The sequence below is a fragment of the Oncorhynchus keta genome, chromosome 25 (genome assembly GCF_023373465.1).
Source record: "Oncorhynchus keta strain PuntledgeMale-10-30-2019 chromosome 25, Oket_V2, whole genome shotgun sequence".
NCBI lineage: Eukaryota > Metazoa > Chordata > Actinopteri > Salmoniformes > Salmonidae > Oncorhynchus > Oncorhynchus keta.
The window spans coordinates 49,791,928-49,806,104 of NC_068445.1; the positions used below are offsets into that span (position 1 = coordinate 49,791,928).

The 14,177-nt window shown below is 43.8% G+C and overlaps 1 protein-coding gene across 2 annotated transcripts in view; it reads right to left on the reverse strand.

Moving 5' to 3' along the window:
• Positions 1–14,177, reverse strand: part of adamts3 (ADAM metallopeptidase with thrombospondin type 1 motif, 3) — a 224,615-nt gene that overhangs the window by 139,437 nt on the left and 71,001 nt on the right. For both annotated transcript variants that reach the window (XM_052479894.1, XM_052479893.1), the window contains exons 6-8: positions 9,768–9,851; positions 8,447–8,603; positions 24–129 (exon numbers count right to left, since the gene is read on the reverse strand). In XM_052479894.1, the coding sequence (XP_052335854.1) occupies positions 24–129; positions 8,447–8,603; positions 9,768–9,851 (347 nt within the window). The remainder of the gene's footprint in view (positions 1–23; positions 130–8,446; positions 8,604–9,767; positions 9,852–14,177) is intronic.

Genomic DNA, 14,177 nt, shown 5'->3' on the forward strand with positions numbered 1-14,177 from the left:
AGACACAGATAATCAGAATTTACACATGTCCGGTCTCGTGGGCGACAACGAAGGCAGAGGAGAATCCATCCTCATGGTTCAGCGTGCAGCTCCGGACTGTATGGCACATGCCTGTTACGGGGGCGTAGCCTGGAGAAGAGAGAAATCATTCTACAGTGAGGTAGATATGGTGAAAGAGAGAGGAGAGAAATCATTCTACATTGAGGTAGATATGGTCAAAGAGAGACAATGGTGCGTACTAGTGCTGCGCGAATAGTGGTTTTTGAGGTCGCTTCAGTATCATTATTAAAAAATAATCCTGGTTTTCAAAAAAAATTTAAGCAATAAATGCATTATGTGGGTTGAATGCTGAAACACAGAATAAAACATTGAATAAAAGTCCCATGATGGTAGTCCCATGATGGACTGCCCATTACCGCTCTCTATCCTTTTGTCATTTCTCTCTGGTGCCGTTCGGGGATTTAAAGTATTGATTGGGGACATTTGTGGAGGAATGTAACTGTTTTTCTTGGTGATTTGTGATGTTTAATTTGCAATAACAGTAGTTGCAAAGAAAAAGCCATATCTCAGACTGGTCAATAAAAAGAGAGAGAGGGACTCTGCCTAGAAGGCCAGCATCCTTGAGTCGCCTCTTCACTGTTGACGTTGAGACTGGTGATTTGCAGGTACTATTTGATGAAGCTAGCCTTCATTCAGCTTGCCTTAATTTTTCAGAACAAAACGAAAATAGACTGAATAAGTTTCAGAAGAAACTAGTTTCTGGACATTTTGAGCCTGTAATCGAACCCACGAATGCCGACGCTCCAGATACTCAACTAGTCTACTGAAGGCCAGTTGTATTGCTTCTTTAATCAGGACAACAGCTGTGCTAACATAATTGCAAAAGTTTTTTATTTATTTTATTTTTACCCCAATTTCGTGGTATCCAATTGTTTTAGTAGTTACTATCTTGTCTCATCCCTACAACTCCCGTACGGGCTCGGGAGAGACGAAGGTTGAAAGTTATGCGTCCTCCGATACACAACCCAACCAAGCCGCACTGCTTCTTAACACAGCGCGCATCCAACCCGGAAGCCAGCCGCACCAATGTGTCGGAGGAAACACCGTGCACCTGGCAACCTTGGTTAGCGTGCACTGTGCCCGGCCTGCCACAGGAGTCGCTGGTGAGCGATGAGACAAGGATATCCCTACCGGCCAACCCCTCCCTAACCCGGACGACACTAGGCCAATTGTGCGTCGCCCCAAGGACCCCCCGGTCACAGCCGGTTACGACAGAGCCTGGGCGCGAACCCAGAGTCTCTTGTGGCACAGCTGGCGCTGCATTACAGCGCCCTTAACCACCCGGGAGGCTGCAAAAGGGTTTTGTAATGATCAATTAGCCTTTTAAAATGCTAAACTTGGATTAGCTAACACAACGTGCCATTGGAACATGTCTACACTATTTTTGATTAATTTGATGTTATTTTAATAGACAAAAGTGTTTTGTTTTTTTTAAAGGACATTTCTGAGTGACCCCAAACTTTTGAATGGTAGTGTATATAAACCCAGCAAAAAAAGGAACGTCCTCTCACTGTTAACTGCGTTTATTTTCAGCAAACTTAACATGTGTAAATATTTATATGAACATAACAAAATTCAACAACTGAGACAAACTGAACAAGTTCCACAGACATGTTGTCACGACAAAGGTAACTCCTCTCCCTGTTCGGGCGGCGCTCAGCGTCCCGGGTTTACTAGCCGCCACCGATCCCTTTTTCCCTCTCTGGTTGTTTTGTCTGTGTTTCTTTTCACACCTGGATTCATTTGCGTTTATTTCTGTGTGTATATAGGGCACCTGTTGCCTGCCTTAGTTCGTGCAGGATTAAGCTTGTGTGTATTTGCGCTCGATTATCTTTGATGTTTATTGTTTTCGCTATTACGCACGTGTATGTAAATTTCGGAACTGAGTCTGGTCCTCCGTGCGTTTTGCATGAGTTTCTGTATTGTTTTCACTACTACTCTTTGAAAGACAGGGTCCTGAAAAAAGGAACTTTCCTTTTTTGCTGATGTTTATATACACACACAGTACCGGTCAAACGTTTTAGATCACCTACTCATTGAAGGGTTTTTCTTTCATTTTTACATAGTTTTGATGTCTTTATTATAATTCTACTATGAAATAACACACATGGAATCATGTAATAGGCAAAAAGTGTTAAACAAATCAGAATATATTTTATATTCTTCAAATTGCCACCCTTTGCCTTGATGACAGGTTTGGATTAACAGATGTGCCTTCTTAAATGTTAAGAGTGTGTGGGATTTCATTTCCTCTTAATGTGTTTGAGCCAATTAGTTGTGTTAAGGTAGGGGTGGTACACAGAGGATAGCCCAATCTGGTAAAAGACCAAGCCCATATTATTGCAAGAACAGCTCAAATAAGCAAAGCGAAATGACAGTTCAGAAATTACTTTAAGACATGAAGGTCAGTCAATACGGAACATTTCAAGAACTTTGAAAGTTTCTTCAAGTGCAGTCGCAAAAACCATCAAGCACTAAGATGAAACTGGCTCTCATGAGGACTGCCACAGGAAAGGAAGCTGCAGAGGATAAGCTCATTAGAGTTACCAGCCTCAGAAATTGAATCCCAAATAAATGCATCACAGTTCAAGTAACAGACACATCTCAACATCAACTGTTCAGAGGAGACTTTGTGAATCAGGCCTTCATGGTTGAATTGCTGCAAAGAAACCACTACTAAAGGACACCAATAATAAGTAGAGACTTGCTTGGGCCAAGAAACATGAGTAATGGACATTTGACCGTTGGAAATGTGTCCTTTGGTCTGGAGTCCAATTTGGAGATTTTTGGTTCCAACCTCTGTGTCTTTATAATACGTGTGTGGGTAAACGGATGATCTCTGCATGTGCGGTTCCCACTGTAAAGCATGGAGGAGGTGTGATGGTGTGGGGGTGCTTTGCTGATGACACTGTCGGTGATTGAATTAGAATTCAAGGCACACTTTAACCAGCATGGCTACAACAGCATTCTGCAGCGATATGCCATCGCATCTGCTATGCACTTAGTGGGACTATTATTTGTTTTTCAACAAAACAATGACCCAACAAACCTCTAGGCTGTGTAAGGGCTATTTTACCAAGAAGGAGAGTGATTGAGTACTGCATCAGAAGACCTGGCCTTCCGAATCACCCGACCTCAACACAATCGAGATGGGTTGGGATGAGTTGGACCACAGAGTGAAGGAAAAGAAGCCAACAAGTGCTCAGCATATGTGGGAACTCCTTCAAGACTGTTGGAAAAGCATTCCTCATTAAGTTAGTTGAGGGAATGCCAAGAGTGTGCAAAGCTGTCATCAAGGCAAAGGGTGGCTACTTTGAAGAATTTGAAATGTAAATAAATATAGATTTGTTTAACACTTTTTTGGTTACTACATGATTCCATATGTGTTATTTCATAGTTATGATGTCTTCACTATTATTCTACAATGTAGAAAAAAGTAAAGAAAACTCTGGAATGAGTAGGTGTGTTCAAACCTTTGACTGGTACTGTATATCTTCACCAAATCTATGAAACTGGTATTGTTCCTGAAGATTTGAAAATTACCAAAGTTATACCCCTCTAGATATCTGGGTATCCAAGATCTTTACAAAATATCACCCAATATCTGTACTACCATGTTTTTCTAAAATCCTGAAGAATATTGAAACATGTAATTCAACACTATTCTGAATGAGCATCATTATGGTTTTGGTAAAAAACTATTCCACAGATATGGCTCTTTTGCAATTAGTTTATACAATATTTATAGCCCTGAACAATGAATACACTCTAGGCATCTTTTTGGATTTATCCAAAGTGTGGCTCAGGTAGTGCAGCTCATCCAGGATGGAACATCAATGCGAGCTGTGGCAAGAAGGTTTGCTGTGTCTGTCAGCATAGTGTCCAGAGCATGGAGGCGCTACCAGGAGACAGGCCAGTACATCAGGAGACATGGAGGAGGCTGCAGGACCGCTACCTCCGCCTTTGAGCAAGGAGGAGCAGGAGGAGCACTGCCAGAGCCCTGAAAAATGACCTCCAGCAGGCCACAAATGTGCATGTGTCTGCTCAAACGGTCAGAAACAGACTCCATGAAGGTGGTATGAGGGACCGACATCCACAGGTGGGGGTTGTGCTTACAGCCCAACACCGTGCAGGACGTTTGGCATTTGCCAGAGAACATCAAGAATGGCAAATTCGCCACTGGCGCCCTGTGCTTTTCACAGATGAAAGCAGGTTCACACTGAGCACGTGACAGACATTACAGAGTCTGGAGACGCCGTGGAGAACATTCTGCTGCCTGCAACATCCTCCAGCATGACTGGTTTGGCGGTGGGTCAGTCATGGTGCAGGGTGGCATTTCTTTGGGGGGCAGCACAGCCCTCCATAGGCTCGCCAGAGGTAGCCTGACTGCCATTAGGTACTGAGATGAGATCCTCAGACCCCTTGTGAGACCATATGCTGTTGCGGTTGGCCCTGGGTTCCGCCTAATGCAAGACAATGCTAGACCTCATGTGGCTGGAGTGTGTCAGCAGTTCCTGCAAGAGGAAGGCATTGATGCTATGGACTGGCCTGCCCATTCCCCAGACCTGAATCCAATTGAGCACATCTGGGACATCATGTCTCGCTCCATCCACCAACAGTTGCACCACAGACTGTCCAGGAGTTGGCGGATGCTTTAGTCCAGGTCTGGGAGGAGATCCCTCAGGAGACATTACATTACATTTAAGTCATTTAGCAGACACTCTTATCCAGAGCGACCTCACCAGGAGCATGACCAGGCGTTGTAGGGAGGTCATACAGGCACGTGGAGGCCACACACACTACTGAGCCTAATTTTGACTTGTTTTTAGGACATTACATCAAAGTTGGATCAGCCTGTAGTGCAGTTTTCCACTTTCATTTTGAGTGACTTCACATCCAGACCTCCATGGGTTGATCAATTTGATTTCCATTGATAATTGTGTGATTTTGTTGTCAGCACATTCAACTATGTAAAGAAAAAAGTATTTAATAAGAATATTTCATTCATTCAGATCTAGGATGTGTTATTTTAATGTTCCCTTTATTTTTTTGATCAGTGTAGTTATGTTTATGGTATACCAGATCCTGTGGCGTGCCAAAGGGTTCGATAATTGGACCTTTGTTATTTGTAATCTATATCAATGACCTCACTGCTGGGTCTTCTACCGTACTTCCCCTTCTCTCTTTGCTGATGATACCAATTAGATTTTATCACACAAGAATCTTGACTCACTAATTAATGTAGCCAACTCAGGCATAGCCACAGTTTCTGAATGGTTCCAGATAAAACTATTTATCTTCAAATGTTTAAAAAAATTGAAATTAAAAAATCCCAAAATAAAGAGAGGCAGAATCTCAATAACTGGGAATGAAATGGAACTAGTCACATCCACTAGATTCCTCAGAGTTCTAATTGATGAAAATTTATCCTAGAAAGATCACATTGAATTTGTCTGTAGCAAAGTGATGAAATCTGTTGGTATCATCAGACAAATTAGTGGTTTGGTTCATCAGGCTTCCTAACTCTATACTAGAGCTTCATTTACCCATATCTCATTTACTGTAATATTGTCTGGGTGGGCCAGTACATATACCTCCTACCTACACAAATTACTCATCATACAATTGCAAGACAAGCCACCTCGAATTACCCGGCTCCATCTGCAAGTTTGTTTAAGAAACTAATTATATTGTCTATTTATGACATTAATGTACTCCAATTATGCCCTTTCATCTACAAATACTCATACCTCCCAGACAGTTTACCTACACCCTTCAATGGATGCTTCCATGTTAATTCTGAAATACATCTACACAACAAAAGACACTGCAATAACCTTCACCCTCCCTACTGCTGCACCTCACATAGTCATTTCTCTATTAGATATAGAGCTACCATACTCTAAAATTATTATCTTCACATTACCAAACATCATTATCCCTCAATAACTTCAAGCAAAGACTGGGGGTTCAGCCTGACTACTCAGTAATCTCCCCCATATAACTCTCACACACTCACATCCACACGCACATGTAAACAAAACATATACAGTTGATTATTCTTTTGATTGCTGGTGAATTCATTTACACATTTATAATTAGCAGTTTTTGTTATTTGTATTTGTATTTATTATGGATCCCCATTAGTTCCTGCCAAGGCAGCAGCTACTCTTCCTGGGGTTTATTAAGGATCCCCATTAGTTCCTGCCAAGGCAGCAGCTACTCTTCCTGGGGTTTATTATGGAGCTCCATTAGTTCCTGCCAAGGCAGCAGCTACTCTTCCTGGGGTTTATTATGGAGCCCCATTAGTTCCTGCCAAGGCAGCAGCTACTCTTCCTGGGGTTTATTATGGATCCCCATTAGTTCCTGCCAAGGCAGCAGCTACTCTTCCTGGGGTTTATTATAGATCCCCATTAGTTCCTGCCAAGGCAGCAGCTACTCTTCTTGGGGTTTATTATAGATCCCCATTAGTTCCTGCCAAGGCAGCAGCTACTCTTCCTTGGGTTTATTATGGATCCCCATTAGTTCCTGCCAAGGCAGCAGCTACTCTTCCTGGGGTTTATTATGGATCCCCATTAGTTCCTGCCAAGGCAGCAGCTACTCTTCCTGGGGTTTATTATGGATCCCCATTAGTTCCTGCCAAGGCAGCAGCTACTCTTCCTGGGGTTTATTATGGATCCCCATTAGTTCCTGCCAAGGCAGCAGCTACTCTTCCTGGGGTTTATTATAGATCCCCATTAGTTCCTGCCAAGGCAGCAGCTACTCTTCCTGGGGTTTATTATGGATCCCCATTAGTTCCTGCCAAGGCAGCAGCTACTCTTCCTGGGGTTTATTATAGATCCCCAATAGTAATGTTTTAAAATCATATTACTCCTGTGCTAGCCCCCTACACTGGCTTCCTGTCATGGCAAGGGCTGATTTCAAGGTTTTCCTGCTAACCTACAAAGCATTACATGGGCTTGCTCCTACCTATGATTGAGTGTAGTCTGACCCAGGGGTGTGAAGGTGAATGGAAAGGCACTGGAGCGACGAACCACCCTTGCTCTCTCTGCCTGGCCGGTTCCCCTCTCCACTGGGACTCTCTGCCTCAAACCCTATTACAGGGGCTGAGTCACTGGCTTACTGGTGCTCTTCCATGCCGTCCCTAGGAGGGGTGTGTCACTTGAGTGGGTTGAGTCACTGACGTGATCTTCCTGTTCGGGTTGGCGCCCCCTTCGGGTTCGTTCCGTGGGGGAGATATTTGTGGGCTATACTCGGCCTTGTCTCAGGGTAGTAAATTGGTGGTTGAAGATATCCTTCTGCTGTGTGAGGGCTGTGCTTTGGCAAAGTGGGTGGGGTTATATACTGCCTGTTTGGCCCTGCATGGGGGTATCATCGGAGGGGGCCACAGTGTCTCCAAACCCCTCCTGTCTCAGCCTCCAGTATTTATGCTGCAGTAGATTATGTGTTGGGTGGCTAGGGTCAGTCTGTTATATCCGGAGTATTTCTCCTGTCTTATCCGGTGTCTTGTGTGAATTTAAGTATGCTAATTTTCTACTTTTCTCTCTTTATCTCTCTTTCTCTCAGAGGACCTGGGCCCTAGGACCATGCCTCAGGACGACCTGGCCTGATGACTCCTTGGTGTCCCCAGTCCACCTGGTCATGCTACTGCGCCAATTTCAACTGTTCTGCCTGTGGCTATGGAACCTGTTCACCGGACGTACTACCTTGTCCCGGACCTGCTTTTTTGGACTCTCTCTACCACACCTGCTGTCTCTAACTCTGAATGATCGGCTATGAAAAGCCAGCTGACATTTACTCTTGAGGGACTGACCTGTTGCACCCTCTACAACCACTGTGATTATTATAATCTGACCCTGCTGGTCATCTATGAACGTTTGAACATCTTGGTCATGTACTGTTATAATCTTTGGTGCAAAAAATAAATACAAAATAAATGGATAACTTAGTATGAAAAATGAGAGCCTGAAACTATAAATGTTGGTGGAAGATACAGCAGACTGTTCTTCAGAGCACCTCTGGTATAACAAATGAATCCAGCATGTCTAAAATCAAATACAACTGTGATCACCAGGTTGACTAGCTAACACCTCTGTTGGGCACATTCAACAACTACCAAATAGAGTTTTTTAACATCAAATAGTGCAACTGGCTGCTTCAACAAATAGTACTAAGAGTAACATTAGGAGGGCTTCTTCAAACACTACATTATGTGACCTAACGTTTTCAGAACACTGCAGGCCCGGTAGGGAGCTGGAATGAAGTCAGTGAGACTGACAGGAGGAGGAAGCAGTACACATGGGGTAATCCTGGACCAACCCTACATTCCAGGGGGTTAGAGGTACGGGTTAGGGTCAGAGTTAGGGATCAGGGGTCGTGGTCTTACCCTGCATGCCTGTGGGTCCAAAGCCCTGTCTGGTCAGGAAGATGGCGTGATCATGGTGCTCAGAATGGTCATGGTCTGCCTTCTGCTGAACGAACGCCCAGCGACACACGTTCTCCAGACTCCTGGACGGGTTCCCTCGTTCTATCAGGCTGATGGACTGACAGGACAGACAAACTGTTAGAACCTGATAGCATGGTGTTAGCAACACCAAGGTCATGGGTTCAATTCCCTCAAGAATCACAAACACATGCTGTAACCAGTAGTGGTGCATGGGTAAAATCACTGGGGAAGCCAAGACCCCCCTAAAAAGACATATTACAACATGTGTGTTGTGATAGTGTTTTCTCTATAACCTGTTCATTTATATGCCTTGACACCGTGATATATAGGCCTAAAGGCAGAGACAATAAATGGCAGAATAAATTAAACCACACCTTTGGTTCATCACAAAACTGGATAGCAACATCTGTCCATTGAAGTCCACAAAGCATATTGACTCACCCAGAAATACCGCTCCCCTCTCTTTCATGACTCTGTCATACAGTACACACTTCTAGGTTTTGTTGTCCTAGGCTACCTGACTCGCTAGGCTAACTAGGCTAACTTCCTTGGGACAACGGTGCCCCAGGCCAGCTAGTTAACATTAGCCTATTACATCAAGCAACAATTTGAACTTCCATCCTCTCAGACCAGGGGCACAATGCATGAATTTATGGTTGGATGAGAATTGTCATTAAAATCATTGGCGAGTACGGAGAATTAAGTAAAACCACAAATCCCTATCTCCATCTATGGGTAATTTAGGAAAGGGACAATTTTTGGGGTATTTTTTTGGTAAATTACATTTGGCTTGTGATTGGAGTGAAGCCAAACCAAACGGGCTTCCCTTGACACATTTGTTTTGATAAATTAAGCTCACTCAGTTTAGCTCAATGCTGATTGACTAATATTAATATGTTGTCAAGGAAGGCTTGGTTTCTCTTGTATTCAATGCCACGGGCAGCAACAATGTCATACTCTTTTTGACCAGATAGCATCAGATAGATGGCCGACACATACTGAGACAGAGGGGCGCTGTTTCGCTAGCTCGGATGCTTTCTCCAGTAATATACATTCAGCCTTTTCCGAATTGAAGGATCACTATCAAACACATTTTTTTTTGTGGAAGCCTGGCTTCCCTTGGCATCCATGAATACACACCACTGGCTGTAACTGTATGCACTCACTGTACTGGATAGAATAATTGTGGATAGAATATTCTATATTCTTCTAAGTGGTATCCTATTTAGAGAGTTATCGAAGCGGTATCTTTAAAGCCTACCTTAGCATAGCCCAGCATGATCATCCTCACCAACACCACATTAATGTGGACTCCTAGAGACTCATCGTGGTAGATCTCATTCACCTGAAACAAACAAACAGCAAGACAGGATCGAAAACAGATAGAAATATAAATAAATAAAATATGGAGATGAGGTAATTGGGTGGGATATTTAGAGATGGGCTATGTACAGGTGCAGTGATCTGTGAGCTGCTCTGACAGCTGGTGCTTAAGGTTAGTGAGGGAGATATAAGTCTCCAGCTTCAGTGATTTTTGCAGTTCGTTCCAGTCATTGGCAGCAGAGAACTGGAAGGCAAGGCGTCCAAATGAGGAATCGGCTCTGGGGGATGACCAGTGAGATATACCTGCTGGAGCATGTGCTACGAGTGGGTGCTAATGTGATGAGAGCTTTACCTAGCAAAGACTTGTAGATGACCTGGAGCCAGTGGGCTTGGCGACGAGTATGAAGCGAGGGCCAGCCAACGAGAGCTTACAGGTCGCAGTGATTGGTGGTATATGGGGCTTTGGTGACAAAACGGATGGCACTGTGATATACTGCATATAATCTGTGAAGTAGAGTGTTGAAGGCTATTTTATAGATGACATCGCCGAAGTCGAGGATCGGTAGGATGGTCAGTTTTACGAGGGTATGTTTGGCAGTATGAGTGAAGGAGGCTTAGTTGCGAAATAGGAAGCCGATTCTAGATTCAATTTTGGATTGGAGATGCTTAATGTGAGTCTGGAAGGAGAGTTTACAGTCTAGCCAGACACCTAGGTACTTGTAGCTGTCCACATATTCTAAGTCAGAACCGTCCAGAGTAGTGATGGTGGGCTGGCAGGCAGTTGCGGGCAGCGATCGGTTGAAGAGCATGCATTTAGTTTAACTTGCATTTAGGAGCAGTTGGAGGCCACGGAAGGAGGGTTGCATGGCATTGAAGCTCGTCTGGAGGTTAGTTAACACAGTGTCCAAAGAAGGGCCAGAGGTATACAGAATGGTGTCTCTCTGCGTAGAGGTGGATCAGAGAATCACTAGCAGCAAGAGCAACATCATTGATGTATACAGAGAAGAAAGTCGGCCGAGAATTGAACCCTGTGGCACCCCCATAGAGACTGCCAGAGGTCCGGACAACAGGCCCCCCGATTTGACACACTGAACTCTATCAGAAAATTAGTTGGTGAACCAGATGAGGCAGTCATTTGAGAAACCAAGGGTATTGAGTCTGCTGATAAGAATGTGGGGACTAACAGAGTCAAAACCCTTGGCCAGGTCGATGAATATGGCTGCACAGTTATGTCTTGCAGCTCTTTCAAAACAACAGCTATCTGGATTTGGGTGAAGGAGAAGTGAGGGGAGGCTTGGGCAGTTGATCGGAGTAGGGGTAGCCAGGTGGAAAGCATGGCCAGCCGTAGAAAAATGCTTACTGAAATTCTTCATTATAGTGGATTTATCGGTGGTGACAGTGTTTCCTAGCCTCAGTGCAGTTGGCAGCTGGGAGGAGGTGCACTTATTCTCCATGGACTTTACAGTGTCCCAGAACTTTTTTTAGTTTGTGCTACAGGATGCAAATTTCTGTTTTAAAAAGATAGGAAAGCTAAAGCTAACTGCCAGTGTATATTGGTTCCTAACTTCCTTGAAAAGTTGCATATCAAGGGGGCTATTCGATGCTAATGCAGTACGCCACAGGATGTTTTTGTGCTTGTCAAGGGCAGTCACGTCTGGAGTGAACCAAGGGCTATATGTGTTCCTGTTATAGCCTCCTCGTGCGGAGTCTCCTCGTGTGGTTAGACCAGTCGTGATGGATTAGGAGGGTTAAGTGTAGCAAAGAGGTCCAGTCCAATTGGCAAAATAGGTATAGTGGCCCAGGAGTGGCTGATGGACCTCTTCAGCTAGCCGGGAAATTGGCCTAGCATGGGCTAGCTCCAGGCTAATTGGTGTTTGCTTCAGGACAGAGACGTTAGCCAGGAGTAGCCACTCGGATAGCAGCTAGCTACCTGCGATGATCCAGGTGAAAAGGTCCAGAGCTTGCGGTAGGAATCCGGGGATATGGAGAGAAAGCGGTCCTTCTGTAGCTCAGTTGGTAGAGCATGGCGCTTGTAACGCCAGGGTAGTGGGTTCGATTCCCGGGACCACCCATACGTAGAATGTATGCACACATGACTGTAAGTCGCTTTGGATAAAAGCGTCTGCTAAATGGCATATATTATTTATTATATTAGAAAATAGAGGTCCGGTATGCTCTGGTTTGAGTCGCGTTGTACAAAGTGGCAAGAGCTTTCCGAGCTAAGGTTAGCTGATGACCGCTAGCAGTGGTTAGCTGACTACTAGCTAGTAGCTAGTGAGCTGGCTAGCTGCTGTTGGGGGATTCCGGTTCAGAAGTAAAGAAAAATACCTTAGAAAAAAAGCAGATCCACACCACATTGGGAGAGGCGGGTTGCAGGAGAGTAGTTTGAAATTGAGGTTTAGAAAAATATATAAAAAGATATATACATGGGGCACGACAAGACTAGGACAAAGAAGTCTGACTGCTACGCCATCTTGGAAAGAACCCACTGTATGAGTCATCTTCTAACCAGATGGCAGAGGTACAGATGGACTTCTTCACACTAGAGAGGACAGGAAATATAGAGACAACCCTGATGACCCAGAGTTCTACCCCACAGGGGTACTGACATATTATTATTATAGTTCTGCACATTGTATGATGAACAGTGGAGCGCACTGAGCATCCACTCTGCCTCACACCTCTGCTCTATTCTGTAGGTGAGAAGAGAAGCTAGACAATGTAATGGCTGGATCACACCTCTCGCATCAGTACACACAGGTTTAGGGAGGTTCAGAGAGATTCAGACAGGTTTAGAGAGGTCCAGAGATGTTTGATCGGGTTCAAGTCCGGGCTCTGGCTTGGCCACTCACGGACATTCAGAGACTTGTCCCGAAGCGACTCCTGCATTGTCCTGTGTGTGCTTAGGGTCACTGTCCTGCTGGAAGGTGAACCTTTGCAATAGTCTAAGACCTGATCGCTCTGGAGCATTTTTTCATCAAGGATCTCTCTGTGTCACATTGCTATGTTGTTGTCTTAGGTCTCTCTTTATGTAGTGTTGTGGTGTCTCTTGTCGTTATTTTGTCATATATTTTTAATCCTAGCCCCCATCCCAGCAGGAGGCCGTTTGCATTTTGGTAGGCTGTCATTTTAAATAAGAATTTGTTCTTTACTGACTTGTCTAGTTAAATAGAAGTTAATTTAAAAAATATTCTTAAATGTAAAAAGTTTGGCACCACCAAGACTCTTCCTGGAGCGGGGAAATGACCAAAAACCCAATGGTCACTCTGAAAGAGCTCCAGAGTTCCTCTGTGGAGATGGGAGAACCTTCCAGGACAACAATCTCTGCAGCACTCCACTAACCAGGCCTTTATGGTAGAGAGGCCAGACAGAAGCCACTCCTCAGTAAAAGAACAGAACATAACAGAACAGGCATATATATACTGAGATCATGTGACACTTAGATTGCACACAGGTGGACTTTATTCAATGAATTATGTGACTTCTGAAGGTAATTGGGGCGGCAGGTAGCCTCGTGGTTGGAGCATTGGACTACTAACTGAAAGGTTGCAAAATCGAATCCCCGAGCTGTCAAGGTACAAAATATATTGTTATGCCGCTGAACAAGGCAGTTGACCCACTGTTCCTAGGCCGTCATAGAAAATAAGAATTTGTTCTTCACTGATCTGCGTAGTTAAATAAAAGGTCAAAAAAAAATAGGTTTCACCAGATCTTATTTAGGGTCTTCATAGAAAAGGGGGAGAATACATATGCACGCACCATTTTTCCACTTGACATTTTTTTGCATTTTTTTAAACAAGTTCTTTTTTTCATTTCACTTCATCAATTTGGACTATTTTGTGTATGTCCATTACATGAAATCCTAATAAAAATCTATTTAAACAACAGGTTGTAATGTATGAAAATAGGAAAAACGCCAAGGGGGTGAATACTTTTGCAAGGCACTGTACACAGAGCTAAATGTATCAGGAGGAGAAAGAGAAGTGACTAACAATGAGGGTTAGAGTTAGATAAGAGAAGTGACTAACAATGAGGGTTAGAGTTAGATAAGAGAAGTGACTAACAATGAGGGTTAGTTAGATAAGATGACTAACAATGAGGTGACTAACAATGAGGGAGTTAGATAAGAGAAGCGACTAACAATGAGGGTCAGAGTTAACAATGAAGAGAGTTAGATGACTAACAATGAGGGTTAGAGTTAGATAAGAGAAGTGACTAACAATGAGGGTTAGAGTTAGATAAGAGAAGTGACTAACAATGAGGGTCAGAGTTCAATAAGAGAAGTGACTAACAATGAGAGTTAGAGTTAGATAAGAGAAGTGACTAACAATGAGAGTTAGAGTTCGAT